This window comes from Dermacentor andersoni, chromosome 5, assembly GCF_023375885.2.
Source record: "Dermacentor andersoni chromosome 5, qqDerAnde1_hic_scaffold, whole genome shotgun sequence".
In the NCBI taxonomy this organism is placed as follows: domain Eukaryota; kingdom Metazoa; phylum Arthropoda; class Arachnida; order Ixodida; family Ixodidae; genus Dermacentor; species Dermacentor andersoni.
In genome coordinates this window covers 158,721,401-158,738,272 of record NC_092818.1, presented here as the reverse complement: position 1 = coordinate 158,738,272, position 16,872 = coordinate 158,721,401, and the positions used below count along the sequence as shown (strand labels likewise).

Here is a 16,872-nt window from a genome sequence, read left to right as displayed (position 1 = left end):
TTTGCCGAACTTTAGGGATTGTATGCTAGCAATGCATTTACAGTTAAACCTTTTCGAAGTGACCGTGTATCATCTCCTTACGGCAACATTCCACGAGTAATCGCATGCATAGGCATATCATTTTGTGCATTGCTAGCACACGACACTGGATCCGTCTTTATTAATGTGCTACATTAGGCACAAAAATGACATCCAATTAATTGTTAATGCCTTGAGTTCCCCAATGACTTATTTTTCTTTTTCTTTTTGGAGGAGCGGTCACACGTAATGAATAATTTCATGACATTTGTCAAGATGTCGATGACAGCATCCTTGTAATAAGTGAGCAGTTTTATTGCGCTAATTTAAAAAATAAACATGAACTACAAGCTTAGCCTTCAAGAACAGCTAAACGAAAAAATGAGCATACTATAATGCTGCTAGCATGTTTGTTGCTGTCTTTACAACATTACAGCTGACCATAGCAATTTCCGCCATTGCACACCTAGTCAAAAGCCCTGAAGCAAAATGGTGCCTTACCGCATTGAAGCCGCTGCAATGCCGATCTGAGGAAGTTCAGAGTACAATTTTTGACACGAAATTTGTAGTAATTGTATAAATTATCTTCTACATCATAAGTGCCATTTCCAATAATTCAAGTTACTGCACTGTTCATGGCATTCCGAAATAGTGAATGACATCAGGTCTGTCTGTGTGGCATCACGCAAATGGTATTAAAATGCAAGGCATTAGCAAGTTAGTCTTCTGCGTTTATGTGGCATGCATATTAACCGGGCTTAGAATGACATACGACTGCAACACTGCGGTTATGTTGCACTTGTCGCCCTTCATGCTATGTCTACCTTTAGGTTTACATCAGTTGTAACCGTTCGCGTTGAAACATACCGTGTAACATCCTACGCGCATCTTCTTAAAATATGCGTGTTGTGACAACAGCCCGTTCAACGCTGCCTTGAGAAACTCGTGCAGTGTACCGGGAGTATACGATGGCATCCGTAATATCTTTTTTTTTAAGTAGTACTTGTCAAATGCGCTTGACTTGTGGCAGGAGCCTCTACGCGCGTTTTACAAGTGGAAATGGCCGCACGGCGAAAAGTCTTTTTGTCTCATATTTGCGCTTGCATGCCTATTCGTTTGTCAAAAAGTTCACCGAAGAGTACGCATTCACAATTGGTTCGTCCTTTTCCGGTTGTGCTGTAGGTGCATTGGCGAAGGCAGTGAAGGCCATCCAAAGTTGGGCGCATGCGGAAGCAGCTAAGCGCGCGTAGTTTGAATTTTGCTGTATGCCGCAATGTGTCTTTTTTTTTTTTTACCACCGTGTCTGCAGAGGTTTCGTGTGCCGATAGCAAAGGTAGATGTCTGGAAGACGTGGCTCGTCATCTAATTACCCGCCGCGGCACTCGCCATACGGTGGTGGAGCGAACCGTGGCTACGGTGGTGGCGGCGGTGGCCGGCAGTACGATGAACGCAACAGCCACTACGGCCAACACGATGGTGCGCGCAGCCCACATCAACAGAGTCCACATAACCAGAACCAGCAGGACAACAGATACCCGTCAAAGTCGATGCCACCGCCTCAGCAGCAGCCGCCGAGATCATCCCAGCCCCCCAAGCCTTCGCCGCCACCTCAACAACAGCAACAGTCCCAGCGTCAAACGCAGCAGCAGCAGCAGCAGCAATCTCCACGTCAACCACAACAGCAGTCTCCACAGCAGTCTCCGCAGCAAACCCCGCGCCCCCAGCAGGCGCCGGCGCAGGTTAACAATCAGCAGCAGAAAACCCCGGTGCAGCAGCAGAAGCCCTCACCCACTCAGCCGCCGAAGAAAGAGCAGACACCAAACCAGCAAACGGTGACTCCCACGAAGCCGGGCCAAAAGGTGGAGCCTCAGTCTCCTGTGGCCAACCAGAACTCGCAGCCGGTCGCGAACGCTTCGGGTGGCCAGGGCGCGGCCAATGCCGCGGCCAATTCCACAAATGCGACAAACGCCGCGAACAAGCCGGCCGGCGAGCATGCAGAAAATTGCAAACTGTTTGTGTCGAACGTGTCGAACATGATGAACGACGAGTTGTTCCGCAAGATGTTTGAAGAGCACGGCGAGGTGCGTGACATCTTTCTCAACAAGACTAAGTGGTTCGGCTTTGTGCTGTTCAAGACGCACGAGCAAGCGGAGAAGGCTATGCGCGCCCTTAACGGCACCGAGAAGAATGGCCGGCGGCTGAACGTTCGGTATGCAACGCAGCAGAAACCGGACCAGGGCGGCCCCCAAGGTGGTCCCCCTGGCCCTCAGCAGCAGCAAATGCAACAGCAACAAATGCAGCAGCAGCAGGGACCGTTTGGCGGTGTCCCAGGCCAGGGCCCGCCGCCTCCTCACCCTCAGCCTGTGAAACGTAGCGGGGCACGTTGCCGTCTCTTTGTGGGCAACCTCGGCAACAGCATGACAGACGAAGAGTTTCGGCGCATGTTCGGCGAGTTCGGAGAGCTGCTTGAGGTGTTCTTGCACGCCCAGAAAGGCTTCGGCTTTGTCAAGTACGAGCAGCGCCAGCAAGCTGAGGCAGCTAAAGCTGCCCTCGACAACACGCCTCATGAAGGTCGCTACCTGCAGGTGCGCTTTGCCACTCAGGGTTCGTCGCTCAAGGTGAAGAACCTCAGCCCGTTCGTGTCCAACGAACTGCTGGAAGACGCATTCTCCATCTTTGGTGAGATCGACCGTGCTGTGGTCATTGTGGACGACAGAGGCCGGTCTGTAGGTGAGGGCATTGTGGAGTTTGCGCGCAAAACGAGTGCCTTGGCTGCTCTAAAGAAGGCCTCGCAAGGCTGCCTGCTGCTCACTGCGTCGCCACGGCCCGTGCTTGTAGAGCCGTTAGACCTGCGCGACGAAGAGGACGGCTTTCCTGAAAAGAACATCAACAAGAACAACCCGCAGTACCTCAAGGAGCGTGAGCTGGGCCCGCGCTTTGCTGAGCCGGGTACCTTCGAGTACGAGTTCTCAAGCCGCTGGAAGAAGCTGCTGGAGCTGGAGAAGCAGAAGCGAGAGTTTCTGGAGCGCGAGATGGAGGACGAGAGACGCAAACTTGAGGAGGAGATGGAGTACTACCGTTACGAACACGAGACGCGGCTGTTGCGGGAGCAGCTGCGCATCATGGAAGAGCAGAGCAAAATGTTTCTGCACGAGCGCGAGATGCGCCATGCTGAACAAAAGCGGCGTGAAGAGATTCGCCGCCAGGAAGAGATGCTGCTGCGCCAGCGAGAAGAAGACATCCTTGGCTTCACACGCCGCGAGCAGGCTGCCCAGCAAGCGGCCCAACATGCGGCCAGCATGCAGCAGATGGCGGCGCCACAGCAGCAGCAGCAGCACGACCCAATGGCAGCCGCAGCTGCTCAGACCAAGGCACCTACCTCGGCCATTGAGGGAGCCACATTTGTCAGCTCGTATGACAGCGGCACCCGCGTGTCGCGCTTCGACCAGCAGCAGCCACCGCAGGCACACTACGGCATGCCGCCCGATGATGGCAGGCGCCCCGAGGACTACGCTGACCGGGACCCAAAGAGGCGCCGCTACTGATAACTCAAGTGCGCTCCATCTAATCAGGCCGGGTCGTGTCACACACTCACTCTTTTTTCGTCGCCCTGTAAACATTGCTTTGCATTGCACTGTCTCTCTGTCTCCCATTAAACATAGTTCAAAACACCAAGCAAGCGTCTATGCGCACATCTGCCTTTGCGCTATGGGTGCGTGGCGGTGCCCACTGGCTCCCACTGAGCGAGGGCTCACGTGCGTTCAAGCTACTTGCTCCTGTTGTAATCCCTGGAACAGCACTAGCTGCTTTCAGGCGTGCACGCATACAACTTGTATTCTTTTTATTAGTGTACTTGACACTATGGCAGCTCTGTATTCCTAGTGTGGCCCCAACCAGCTGAACGAGGATCATCTTGTTACTGCCTCTTATCATTCTGTTGACAAAGCAAAAGAATGTTAACTTTGCCATTGTTACATTAGCAAATATATTAGGTGCTTGCGTGGCTGGTTCTCTCTCCCCCCCCCCCCACCCCCACTGGGCCATTGTGAAACACTGGAATTCATTCTGGTCACCATTGCGACGACTCCATTTATCTCACTCTATTCCTGTATGAAGTTCATTTGTCCTTTTAGTGACATGATCTCCAGTAACATTTGTTTCCACTGAATCACCTGTGAGCACTGGAAGGCCTCCCTTACCTAGAAAGCTTCTACCGGGTTTTAATCCCTGCATTTATTTTGGTCAAGAATATGCCCTGCACATTGTGAACATTTGTTCTCTTTGGATTGGATCCTTTATGGTAATAGGTGCAGAGTATGACTCGTGCTTCGTTTTAATGGCCTTACTTTACACGAAGCCGCTTTGAGGAAGCAGTCGGTTTTTCTGGCCACATGATAGTGATTTAGCTTATACATTAGTTAAGCAAACGATTGCATATTTAGAGCTTTGAAGCATGCAAATTACCTGCACCCAGGAAGCCGGGACCATCGTTGCGAGAGATATGTGTAGATTTTCTTTGGCAGTTGATCACTGCATTATGCCGTCCTGCAGGTGTCTTTTTTCAAAAAACAGTAAGCTTTCTACCTTCAAGTGTTGAGAACAAGTGTTGCAGAAATCACCTATTCTCAAAATAATGCTTTATTTGTGCTTCATCATTCTATTCCTTGGAGGTTGTTTCGTAACTGGTTCTACTTAAGATAAATAAGCACTTGTTTCATCTTGAAATACGACTTGGAAACTTTGCTTCCGAAAAGAATGTCTGTCCTGTAACATTATATGCAGGTGGTTTTGCATGCTCAGAGATCTGGATTGGCAGCATTCATACAACCCTAAATTCTGTTCGGGTTCTGTACAGAGGCAACATCCCCCATTTGTTACTCCTTAGTATGTTTGCCAGCATGAAAACAGGTAGGCTTGGCTTAGAAATTGGAAAATTTAATTGTGGCCAGTCTTGCAGTGCCTAAAGTGGCAAGCACACCAGTAATGTTCAATTGACAGCGACAGGTGACCCTGTCACAGCATGGAGCAACCACATGGACGCGACATCGTGAAAAAGTAGCACCAAATATACAGTTGTCTGAATAAATTTGTGTGCACGTGATAAAAATCTCAAATGTGTACCATGAGGCCAATGTTGTTAACGAAGCTGTATTAAAGCTACCTTTAATGTGCTGCCAGTGCCAGTGGAAATCTATTCCAAGCCGCCAGTGAAATGCTGCGGCACCAATCTGGTGAGCCAAACTTGAAATACTTTCGCGGCTCTCGGTAGCTTCTGAGGCCTAACAGCATCAAAACAATTTCTTAGTATTAACAAGACGACACTGATACTTTGACCTCAGCTTAAGATGAAGCTATTGCTGTATTGGCTAATTAGTCTTTTGCTGTCGCAGGACAGAGAAAGTTTCAAGAACAAATTCAGATTGAAGTGGGTAGACAGGTCGCTGCCATGTTTCTCAATCCTGCTGTCGCTAGCGGAAGTTGCCACGCGTACCCCTGGGCAACAAGCAAAATTGCTGGCTGGCCAAAAACCAGCGACGAATCGTGCGCATGTGGTTGCAGCTTTACAGCTGGCTTCAAAGCAGGCTCATATCTAGCAGTAAAAGTACTTACAGGTAGTGCATGTAGCCCCTCCTTTCGTCCACGGAATACAGATGATCCTGTTTTTGGCAATGGCTTAGTATGACATGAATAATGCAGGAGGGGAAGCGGAAGTGTGCTTTTGGCAACACTGTGTTAAGTAGAGAGGCAGGATGAAGAGGTAGTTTTTTGGGGTCACTCAGTATTAACTATAATATTGCGCTTGCATCCTCTTGCGCATGTAAAGTAAAGCATAACTTCGACTGTTCCCTACCTTCTTAATTCAATTTCCGCTCTGTGTGTACTGGACTTGTTTACCGATGTCCAGAATACATGGAATTGTCGTACTGCAAACGAATTGCTTTATCGGAGATGTATTTGTCAGCGGCTCGAACCACTGCAAATATTTGGTCGCGCTTTGAACTGCGTGCCTTAATCATGCTTTAACACTGGTCAGTTACAACCGTTTGAATGCACATTGAAACTTCCTTTAGTCAGCCTACGTGCAGCCAGTATTTGTGTGTAATAGAGCCCTGCACATTAAAAGAAGTTTCTAGTTATCCAGTTTAGGTTGCCACTTGCTAACGCAGTCTTTTGCGTAGTTGAGATTCGCATCATTATGTGCACACCCTTCAATATGTGGCTACAGATTCTATACTGCATCTCGAGTAACAAACAACTCGTACGAGCTGTGAGTATTTTCTATATTATTAATGATTGCATTACAAGATAAAGCTGCTTTACTGCACCTTACAGTACACGTGGAGACGACTAAGAATTTCTCATGCCTTTAGCATATACGTCAAGGCTGTGTGCACAAAGAAATGTTTGCTGGCATTGTACGCCTATTAAAGTAATCTTTTTGGAAAGCAATCGTGGCAGCATCGTAATCCTTTAAACTACTTGGAAATTCATTGGGGAGAATCGTCTTCCCTTCAACAGCCACTGCACTAGCCACTGTTGTTGCTAATTCCTTCGTGACATTGGCTGTCCTTGTGGTCGTTGGTTGTCGCATGTGAAATCTTGAGATCGTTTTTATTGCGGTTTCTCAAGCGCACTTCTGCGTATTTCTACTCTATGCCACTCAACGGCCACTTAGCAGCTTGCTTGTTCGATACCAGTTAGCGTGGCCTGCGTGTCCTTAGTTTCTCGCTAACACTCGCAATGTCACACGCTGACGGCTGACCCCTGTACTCTTAAACGTTCTTCGAATTGCACTTCCTCCCCTCCACAGAGTTGAGCACCATGCCAACCCTCGGTGGAAGACTGCGCTTTTAAAAAAAATTGCCATGGAGTGTCATTGAAGCACAGTGACTGCTTCTGTCAAGCGCTGGCACTGCTGTCAACATTTTGGAGTTGGGTAACATTCTAGGATACAGATGCGAGATATGGCGCCCTGGAGGCGTGTTTCTATTTGCTCCCAAGCCAGCGCTTGATCGTTGCGCCACCTGCACGTACCACATTTCTAGGTACTTTTTCGCCGAAACGCCATGGCATGCGCCCTAGATCCTATATATTTGGTTTGGCGTCCCTGGATGTGCCAGGGCACGCGGTGTGTTCGGGCCAGCCCGCATTCGCAGAGTTTTGGCGGTGTAGGCAAATTTTAATTCTGAATGCTTAAGCAATTGTATGCTTACCCAAAGAGAAAACAGTCCCTTCGTCCGTCCCGTAGTAAGACAACTGCTTTCGAGATAGCGCCCGCAGTAGCGAACGAATTTGCCTTTACATGCGCTGCCTTCTGCCTCAACGGCAATGAAGTGGCAGAAACGCAGGGCTGGCATTGCTCTGAGTTAACGCCTCATTCTGCAACTTTCGCAGATAGCTTTGAAGTTAAGCGGGCCCGCGTCTCTTCAAGACTATGTAAGCGGCAAGAACACAGCGCTCGAAGCTATGAGCAGTTGGCACTGTTTTGTGGGCATCGCAGATCGCTTTCAAGCTGCGATCCACGCGGCATTGCCACAAGAAGCCGCCGCCTGAGTACGTTCATGGCTCAATAATAGAGAATTTTAGTGCGTCCAATATTCTGGCAAGCGTGGGCGGTTTGCTGGGTGAATGGGGGCTTAAATGTGAGCGGCCAGATTGGTGGCACAAAGCTCAACCACATAAACATGGAGCCAATTGCTATATTCTGCTTAGCTGCTGGTATAAATTTTGGACAGCGGCGTAATCACGTGGACAGTTATGCCACTGCCGAGAATTTGCACCAGCAGCGAAGCAGAATATAGTAGCTTACTGCAATTTTAGCTCTGCGTTTGTCTGGTTGAGCTCTACGCCACCAAGGCGGCTGCACCGCTCCGGCTGCTCACGTTGCCCCCGCTCATCCCGCAATCCACCCAAACCAGGCCCGTTTGCCGGAATAGCGGACACGCTAAAAGTCTCCAATGGTTTCACGCGGATGAATAAGGCGCTGGAGAGCGATAACTGCTTATAAAATGATCGGAATGGTCATCAGCGCATCTTGAGTCTCCACCTGCAGTACTTTGCTTGCGTCATCAGTGCTCCTTGCCGCCGTTGGCGCCAGTTCGTGTCGCCACTGAGCTGTCGTTAGTAATGGCCTAATCAAGTTACGTAACATTGGTAATGACACCGGGCGGCTGCGCGGAGATGAGCTAGTGGCACAGTGCTTACGCATAGTCCAACTCCCAGGGGAGTTTCTGCGGGATCTTTTTTTGTACCTGGATGTTTAATATGCATTGTGTATGGCGCCAACGTGTTGCTATTGTTTCTGCTGGAAGAGAGATAGTGATGTCAATAAGGAAAGGAAGCTTGAGCGCAGCGATGATGTGGCTCGTGGTGCGAGAAACCCTCTATGCCCCACGATTATCCCATCTTTTGTAGATCGAAGCACCTCGCACACCACGACCAGCTTCTTATTGCATCCCTTTAACCCCTTATCCAAACTGAAAAATTTCGTCCAGTGTTGCGTCAGCTTCCGCACGCAACCCTTATTCAGAAACAGCCTAGGCGGCTTGTTTTGAAAAGCCGATTTTTTCTTAGCGACAGCTGGGTGAGCAAATAGTGCACCCAGGCATATCTCCCTAGTTCCGCCAAGTACCTACGAGGATCTAGGGCGCTCGCCGTGGCACTTTGGGGAAAAAGTACCTAGAAACATGGTACATGCGAGTGGCTCATGGGGGCGCAGCGGTCGAGCACTGGGCTTGGGCGTAAATAGAAATGCACCCCGTAGCAGGAATACATTGACCCTGTCACGTGGCTGCACCCACTCTAGGGCCACATTGTGTGTAGCGGTGGCAGCGTACCCCACAAAGCCCAAGCACCATTCCACATCCGGGAAAATGACAATTCGTTAACTTTTATTTCTGGCCGTGGAATGTACGTTCGAACTAAAATGAAATGATACGAGAGTTGATATAGTTTCATTCATTATTGGTTTGTTTGCTGAACTACCCACAACTGAACACTCGCTGCTGTTTATCATAAAACCGTAATGGTCGTATGGTTGTTTTCCTTCTATAGGTCAGAATTTCTCATTATAGAAGTTCGTAAAGCAGGAATGATACGTTGGTCCTTGTGGGGTTAACCAGCTGTGGTAGTGGACAGTTTCTCGCAGAATTAAGGTGCCTCTAACTTTTGCCTTTGTAATTCTAGTAGAGTGCCATATTACAGGCTTGTGGACCTGCAGTGCGCATAGGGAACATTCAGCGCTATCATGCCATAGGCTCGTAATTTCGTCCGAAAGCCTTTATTTTGTGCGTACAATCTAAATAAGGTGTCTGTCTCGAATCGCACCCTTGTACACAGGTTGTGCTAAATCGCTATTGGCACAAAGCTCCACTTCCACTGCGTTGAAGCCCTTGCTTTCTGTGTGCTGTTTGCAGACGCATACACATAGGCAACTATGTATCCCCAATTCTAAGCTTATGTGCATATTTTAGTTACTATCCACCTGTTCATTCATTATATATCGTGGGTTTATTGGCCTTATCCACTATGGCATACGAATCAAAAGAACAGCAGACTCCGCAAGTTCTGTGGACAGAACAGTATACTAGAATCTGCTGAGTGGCTCAAGTTTCCTAAATTGCATCAAACTCACACCGAGGTACTGGTTTGTGAAAATGGGCATCCCATTGACTGCCCCCCACATGGAAGCGAGCAAAACAAGAGTGAGGTACTCGTACTTTTGGCTTGCCTGGTCTTGTGCTCTCGTGAACCAATGTGTATGCTGCTGTGTACACACCGGAACTGCCCGATAACTTGCGAAAGTTTTTCTGCCATTGCAAGCAAGTGTGGATGTTTCTCTGTGAAGCTATACATAAGATGCCTTTGACCTAGGCCGGGATAATGCAAGACTATTGCACCCTGTTTTTATTTCAAATACGCCATTAGCCCCCTGTGATCGGTCAAAATGGTTCGGGCCCTGCCTATAGTTTTACGTTATCCCAGTCCTAGTGTGTAGCCATACTGCTGGTATATCTGAGTAGGAAAGCATGCGTTCTTGTATCACGATCAGAAACAGCTTCATAGATTCCGAGATGCACATAAGCAAAAGAGGCACCTTCATTTCACGTAGTAGTGAGCAAAACGAAATGTGATAAGTGTCTCCAGACATTTTTCTGCACATTTGGGTTTTTCAATGTACGGGGGATCACATTTACGAAATCTTTAAATATTGCCTGCGGCAGATAGCACAATTCTTGTCGTTGAGCTGGATTATTCGAAGAGGCGGACATTACAAGCACAAAGTCGAAACACGTTTGACTAGTTGACAAAAATTCAGTAATTAAGTTCCCGATTTCTTGATGGCACATATTGCAATTTAAGGATTGCAGCCGGTGAGTGCAAGATGTATTGACGTGAAATGAATTTCTAGGACGACACCAGTTTCAATATATTTTCTTAAAGTGTGGGACAAAATACATGGGTGTTCCAGGTACTTTTGTGCTTTAATGCATAAAAGAGAATTTTGGTTAAAAATTGGAACAGTCCGTTCTTACGGCAAATTTGATGTTGCATATCTCCAAACTGGTCATTCCATAAATTCATTCTGAATGGATATGCCTTGCAAACTCACTGACTACAATTTCTAAATTACAATAATGGACATAAAGTAATTATTTAAGTCAGTGTTTTTTTTTTTAATTTATGTCCGCCTTATAGATAAAATGCTCAAGGAGTAGAATTATCTGCAACAATTTTTAATTCCCTGTAACCTAACTATGATCACCCCGTAGATAGTCATGCAGATAAGCATATTCCGCAGCATTGCGTTCTTATACACGTGATACTTAGTCATGATCACGCGAATGGCTAATTAGTCGCACTTTGAAGCTTGAAATATTCCAGACAGTGCTAGGGTGCCGATGAAGATGTGTTGCCGCTAGATGGAGGCGAGAATTGCAGAAAAGAACTCTTAAATAGGCGGTTTCTCGCGGGTAGATTCCCTGAACGTATGGGAAGGAGTTGCCTGGTACATACCCGGTCACTGCGAGCGGGAGCATGGGAGCCCGTGGGAAACTTAACGAGGCGGCGGTGGTCCATAAGCGAGTCCATGAGCTCCCGTGGTCCCACTAGCAGTGGTCGCGCCTGTACTTCAGATTTCCAAACCGTCGAAACGGTCAATGAGCGTGATCTGATCGGATTCAACAGCGGAAGCTACTGAGCCGGCTTATTTGCGAGAACAGTTGGCACTTCGACAAGGGTGGCGTTTATCGTGCCCCCAGATATAAATTCGCCGTCGTCTGGGGTGGTACACTTTTGCACACGTAATTCGTGGAAACACGTCTTCAGAAGTTTGCCCCACCGCAGGTGCATAGAAGCCATGACGATAAAATTGTTAATGTAAGACAGCGCGAGAGACGGGGACAAACGAAGACAGAGCTGAATTCCGACAACAGACAGTTGTTCGAAGTCAGCGCTGTGTGGGTCTCTTCGTTTGTCCCGGTCTCTCGCTCTGTTCTGTGAAAGTTCTGTTCAAATGTTTTCTTAGACTACGGGGTAGCGTAGACTAAAGGTAGCGACTTAAAATATTTAAACACTGCGATGGTCGGCTCATTAAGAGAGCCTCTGTCGAGGCGCTTGCATACTATGGCAATCGCTTCCGTTGCATAGGCTGATCAGACTACGCTCTAGGGGACATATTGCGCGCTAATAGATGTGAAGTATGGCCACTTGTTGGAGGTCCCCACTGCCAGTGTATTCTGCATACTGCACGGCAGAGGACTTGGCACACCGGGTCTTGCGTACGTTGCCGACGTGGTGTTCAACGTATTGACATATCGCACGCACGCGGCCATGTCGTTGAGAGCCTTGTCTGCCATGCCGCACGAGGTGCAGTTGCTCTGCGTGCTGCAGAAGTCGCCGACATCCCGGAAGACTGCCAAGTGGCACTTACGGTACCTCTTCTATGAAAGAGGAGTCGCTTTAGATGGCTACAGCGCCGATAGCGATGCACAAGCGTGCAGGAAACGGCCACCGAAAGAAGCGGACAAGAATGATGGGGCGTAACAAAGTAGCAAACGCACTGTGCCGATTTCGGAACGCACGACAAGGGGCTAAATGAATGCCACAGATCCTGTATTACTGTCGATGTTCGTGTCCTCTGCTTATGTCGGCATGTACGTGTTTGATCCACTTAGTTCAAATGTGAACTGGGCAATTTTGTTATACCCGCAACTTGGCATACTTCATTCTTCCCGCCCATAACGTGGTGCCGATTAGGAATTTCGCGGCATTTGGATGCTCATCTTCAAAGTTGCCAACCTGCTTCTGTTGACTTAACGGAATGTCATCCTTCCTATTAAACAAATAACGCCTCGGTCAGGCGTTGGCGCAACCCCCGACGCGCAGCACGTTTGCGGAAATACAACGGTGTCGCCAGCCGTTTCCGCTCTTATTGTTTTTTGAAGCGTCAAGCCTCAGCCCGTTGGCTTAGCTGACCTAGTTGGTATTCGAAAAGAGGTGTGTTCCAACCTAAGTCATTCTCACTACAGCTCGCTATCGGCCTAGTTGCCTGACGGCCCTAATTTCGACTTCGCTACTCAGAATGCTTCGTTATTAACTTGGGCCCCGCAGCCCACTTTAGACTGGACACGTCTGAAGACTTCCGTCAAGGCTTGGTACTCCTATAAAAAGTGCCAAAGCTAACGCTAACTTGTCAGTAAGGCCTCTTCAGTTGCTTGACCATTTTATGTTCTGTGGTCGCTACTAACACCACTACAAGTGCTCCTTGTGCGTTTAGGGAGTGCCCCCCCCCCCCTACACACACACACAGCTGTCCACACCCTCTTTGCTGCTGCATTTTATTTGCTGCTTTCCAAGCGAATGACTAAAGGATTAAACAATGTTCTTTCATTAGAGGTATGCGCAACACGTTATGCGTCATAGCGGGCCGGCGATTTCCGCACTGTGCATTCATTTAGCCCCAAATGTCCATTAGTTCAAGATGCGCTTACCTTTTAAGCAGAGGCTGCTGCAATACAAGCACGAAATTGTTTTTATACATGCAGATGACGTTGCATTAGCGTAGAACAATTTTCCATGGCACACAGCCTTGAAAAATAACTGCTCAGTTCTTTCAAGGTGGCGGCGAAAAAAAATTAATAAAATGCGTCTACAGTAGGCGCCCCGGACGCCAAGTTTTCGATGCCGCTGTAACAGAGCTTTCGTGGACTGGGTTGTTCCGGGTACCTCGGACGTAGCCTCGAAGAAGCGTCTTCAAGCACTTGTGGTACGGTGCCTCGTGGACGAGGCCGAAGACGCCTGCTGCAAGACGATCTGCCATAGCCACGGGAAAGAAGAAAAACGACAACAGTGAATTGAGACGAGTTTGGTTTTATATAAAGACGAGTCTCCCATTTTTTTGGCTGTTGTTGTTTTGCATGGAATTCTGAAATATGACGCTGTCCAAGGCCCTGGACTACTCGTCCAGCCAGCCGTGGACATGCGAAAATTCTTGGATGTGTCATTTCGCTGCGACCACGCAGCAGCAAGCATCGCCATCAGTAGAGCTCTTTGCTCACAGCGTCAGCGTAGATTTTTACTTTTACGCCGAACGGCGGTAAGGCGGTTGGTGGTTTGGTGCACTTGTGTTCCCCGAGACATTGCTTGCGTCTGGAAAGGATTGTACGATTCCTCGCCTCTAACTTGTGAAGCTACACTCGAACAAGGGGCTCTCGAGCAGTTCGCGAGCAGCGTAGTCAGCGTCTGTTTACCGCAGAGTTCCAAGAACCAGGCAATTAATGGCCCAGCGGTGCATACGATTTACTTCGTCTTCTTTATGCCATGGTCTCTCAAGAGTAGTCGGCATGACTTTTCACCCACGAGCCGTATAAGAGGGAACACCGAACTTCTTGTTGAGCAAGAATAACTTATGCGCATTTGAAACTGAATTCTGCACATGTGTGAAGTAGTTTCTCGCTTCGAATTGCCATTTAAAACGCTTGCGTTTGGCATGCGCGTTGCGCCGCTACACCTTTCGAATGTAGATAATGTGTTCATTTCGTGATCTATACTGCCATGTGTGGCACTTTCACCGCTTCAGGTGTTTTTATTGTAACTGAGTGGCGATGGACGAGCGACGGAGGGAGGAGCCTAGACATGCATGGTTTCTTGTTATCAAAGCTTGTGAACGCCCTCGTATGTAATGCATCCAACAATAACTTTACGCATACCTTTGCACCGTGCACACATATTTAGTTGGCGAACTTGGCCTAATCCGGATAAAGAAAGGGTAAGAAAGGAATCGTAATATCTCGGGGACGAGTCTCTTTTTGCAGCTTATCATGATGGTAACATCTGCAAGCGAGCCGGCTCTGTCAAAAAATCATTGTCATATTTCAACCATTCATGGTTTCTCTCGAGTGTGCAATCGGAAGGGCAAATCGTTCGGTCCTTTGCTGGAGACGAAACCGACTGCACGAAGTTCCGGCGAGAAAACGAGAGCCGCGAGAGAATACGCTGTTAGCGAATTGCAGCTGTCGTTTGAAATCTGCGCTTCGGCTGTGTTAGGCTTGAAATCGCAGGATGCTCGGCTTGAACAATGTCAGTGTGTCGTTGATGTAATGGCAGCGCAGAATAATTGGAGAACTCGTGCATTTATTTGCCGGGTGCCATTCTGTCTTCGATTGCGTAGAGCCTGTTTCACGTGGCGTGATTTGGCACGTCGCAGGTGCGGCAAATGTGCCGTCGGTCCCCTTCCGAGTGCCATTATTCAATCTGCGCATGTGGTCAACTTGCCTGCGGAATTCCACATACTAAAGCCGAGATTTTACGCAGTGCAAAATCGCTCCATGTGAAACAGTCGTAGCAGTAGAATGTGCTTGCGCCACTGAGATGCATCTTAAACGTTGGCAGCCCCGAAAATTCTGCAGGAAATTGTACAGGATCATAAAATGGCCAATGTTGAACACCACTGAGCTGCAATAACAACGCTTGTCAATCTGCTAGGAAGCATGTACGAATGTAACATTGAAAATCGTTGCTAGCGTTCATGGGTCTTAGCATTTCCGCTTATTTGTTGCCGACACATTTCTGTAGTTGTAATACACTGATGTATAATCAAATCGCTTACAAGGTAGCGTCGGTATGCCGAATAATGTTCGTCTCCAGAAAGTGAGTCTTCGTTTGTGTGGGACGCAGTGCTGCGTACTCTTGTTGACTACGTAAGAAACGCCATCTGCCAGAAATGGCGTGAAGCATCGCCAACATTCTTTACCCTACCTCACAAGGTCCACTCGGCAAAATACACCGAATAGTTCTGCATCACCTGCTTATGGCCTCGATTTGATTTACAGTGACTATCACATGTGTAAGAAAGCCCGGTATTAAAGCATCTATTTCCTGCATTGGAAGTGCTTTCAACAAAAGCAAAGTGCTGGCTGCGTGAGCAACACGTTCCAAAGCACTGGAAGCGACGTTTGCTCACTCATTTCTGTGATAGTGGCAAAAATTAAATGGACACGAAAGAAAAAATGAAGTCTGGCTAGATTGAAAATTTCGGCTTTACAGTACCGAATTTGCAATTTTGTTGCCAGAAAATGACGAAAGTGGAAAATCGGAGTCGCGCCACCTTTTCTCCGCCGCCAACTATCGTATCTGAAGTGTGACGTCAGCACTGATTTATGCACGGAGATTGCCCAAGGAAGTCGCCTGGAGATAACGTCAACTCTCCTGTTGTGGCGCGGGTGGTTCAAGTTCTGGACCAGCGGCAATTCGCTATGTAACAACGTGAAGTTGGCACAGAAAACCATGATCGACTTCTAGAATAATCGATGTAGCTCGACATTGTAAGTATTGCCTTATGAGCCATCATGTGTGAAAATACCAAGTACACGAAAGGTGATTGGTATGTATTTTAAATTCGAATTTCAAGCTATCCTAGTCACATACCCAGCAGCGTTATCATGCATCGCAGAATGTTTGGGCGCATCTTGGGCGTCCGTTATCAGGGACGTGCGCCCCTTTCATACTTGAGACTCTGCTATGCAGCGTAATGCTGCTAGCGCATTAGTGCTGCGTCATGTCATATGGCCTTCGACTGACCAGTGTCGCTAAAGTTGGAGATTTTCTTCAAGAATGTCCTGGCCTTGCACCGTGGCTTGTACCGCGAGTTTTTTTTTTTTTTTTTTTTAACAGGAATATCTTCCACATTTGACACTTGTATTCATGGAAGTCGATGACTTGCTGTACTGTGCGTTACATGCGGAAGTGTCGCAGGGTGACGCGGATGCTTTGAAATTTTACGTACTCGGCGTCGCTGAAAGGGCTATGAGCACGGCGGGACTCGAGGTCTGGGTGGATCGGAGCAATAATCGAAAAGTACAAACTCCGTACGTTTTCCTTCTCGGTGTTTGCAAGAAACTATTCTGTATTAACGCCAGAGCGTTAAGGGCTCCGTGTCGCAGGAGATCCGGCGTCGGCCTGGTTGTCACTGAGCGAAAAGTTACATAATTCTGCATATGCCACGCCTTGCTATATGACACGCGGTATATGCGGGTTTCAGGCCACACCATTCTACCGCTGAAGTTTCTCGTACGTTGTCTTGCGTTCTTGAGAAAGTTTTTTCTCGAATGACGGCCCACAAAAAATATCTTGAAATAGAACACCGACAGCGCACGCCTTTTACGTTAAATCTTTTCGGACTTTTTTTTTTTTTGTTACGTGGCTGTGCACCACCTCCGGGATCGGCCCACGCAAGAGCCCGCGTTTCTACCAGAAAGCGCGCCTGCGGGCATACAGCGTTCACCGCCATCGTTTCCCAGTAAACATTACGGTTGCATAAGCTGCACTTGCCGGGTAGCTTGAGAAGCATTCGGT

At 48.1% G+C, this 16,872-nt stretch overlaps 1 protein-coding gene across 2 annotated transcripts in view; it reads left to right on the top strand.

Moving 5' to 3' along the window:
- LOC126531474 (uncharacterized) overlaps positions 1-3,693 on the top strand; it is a 31,440-nt gene extending 27,747 nt beyond the window's left edge. For both annotated transcript variants that reach the window (XM_050179006.2, XM_050179005.3), the window contains one exon: positions 1,328-3,693. In XM_050179006.2, the coding sequence (XP_050034963.1) occupies positions 1,356-3,563 (2,208 nt within the window). In that variant the 5' untranslated portion in view covers positions 1,328-1,355 and the 3' untranslated portion in view covers positions 3,564-3,693. The remainder of the gene's footprint in view (positions 1-1,327) is intronic.
- The last annotated feature ends 13,179 nt before the right edge of the window (positions 3,694-16,872 follow it).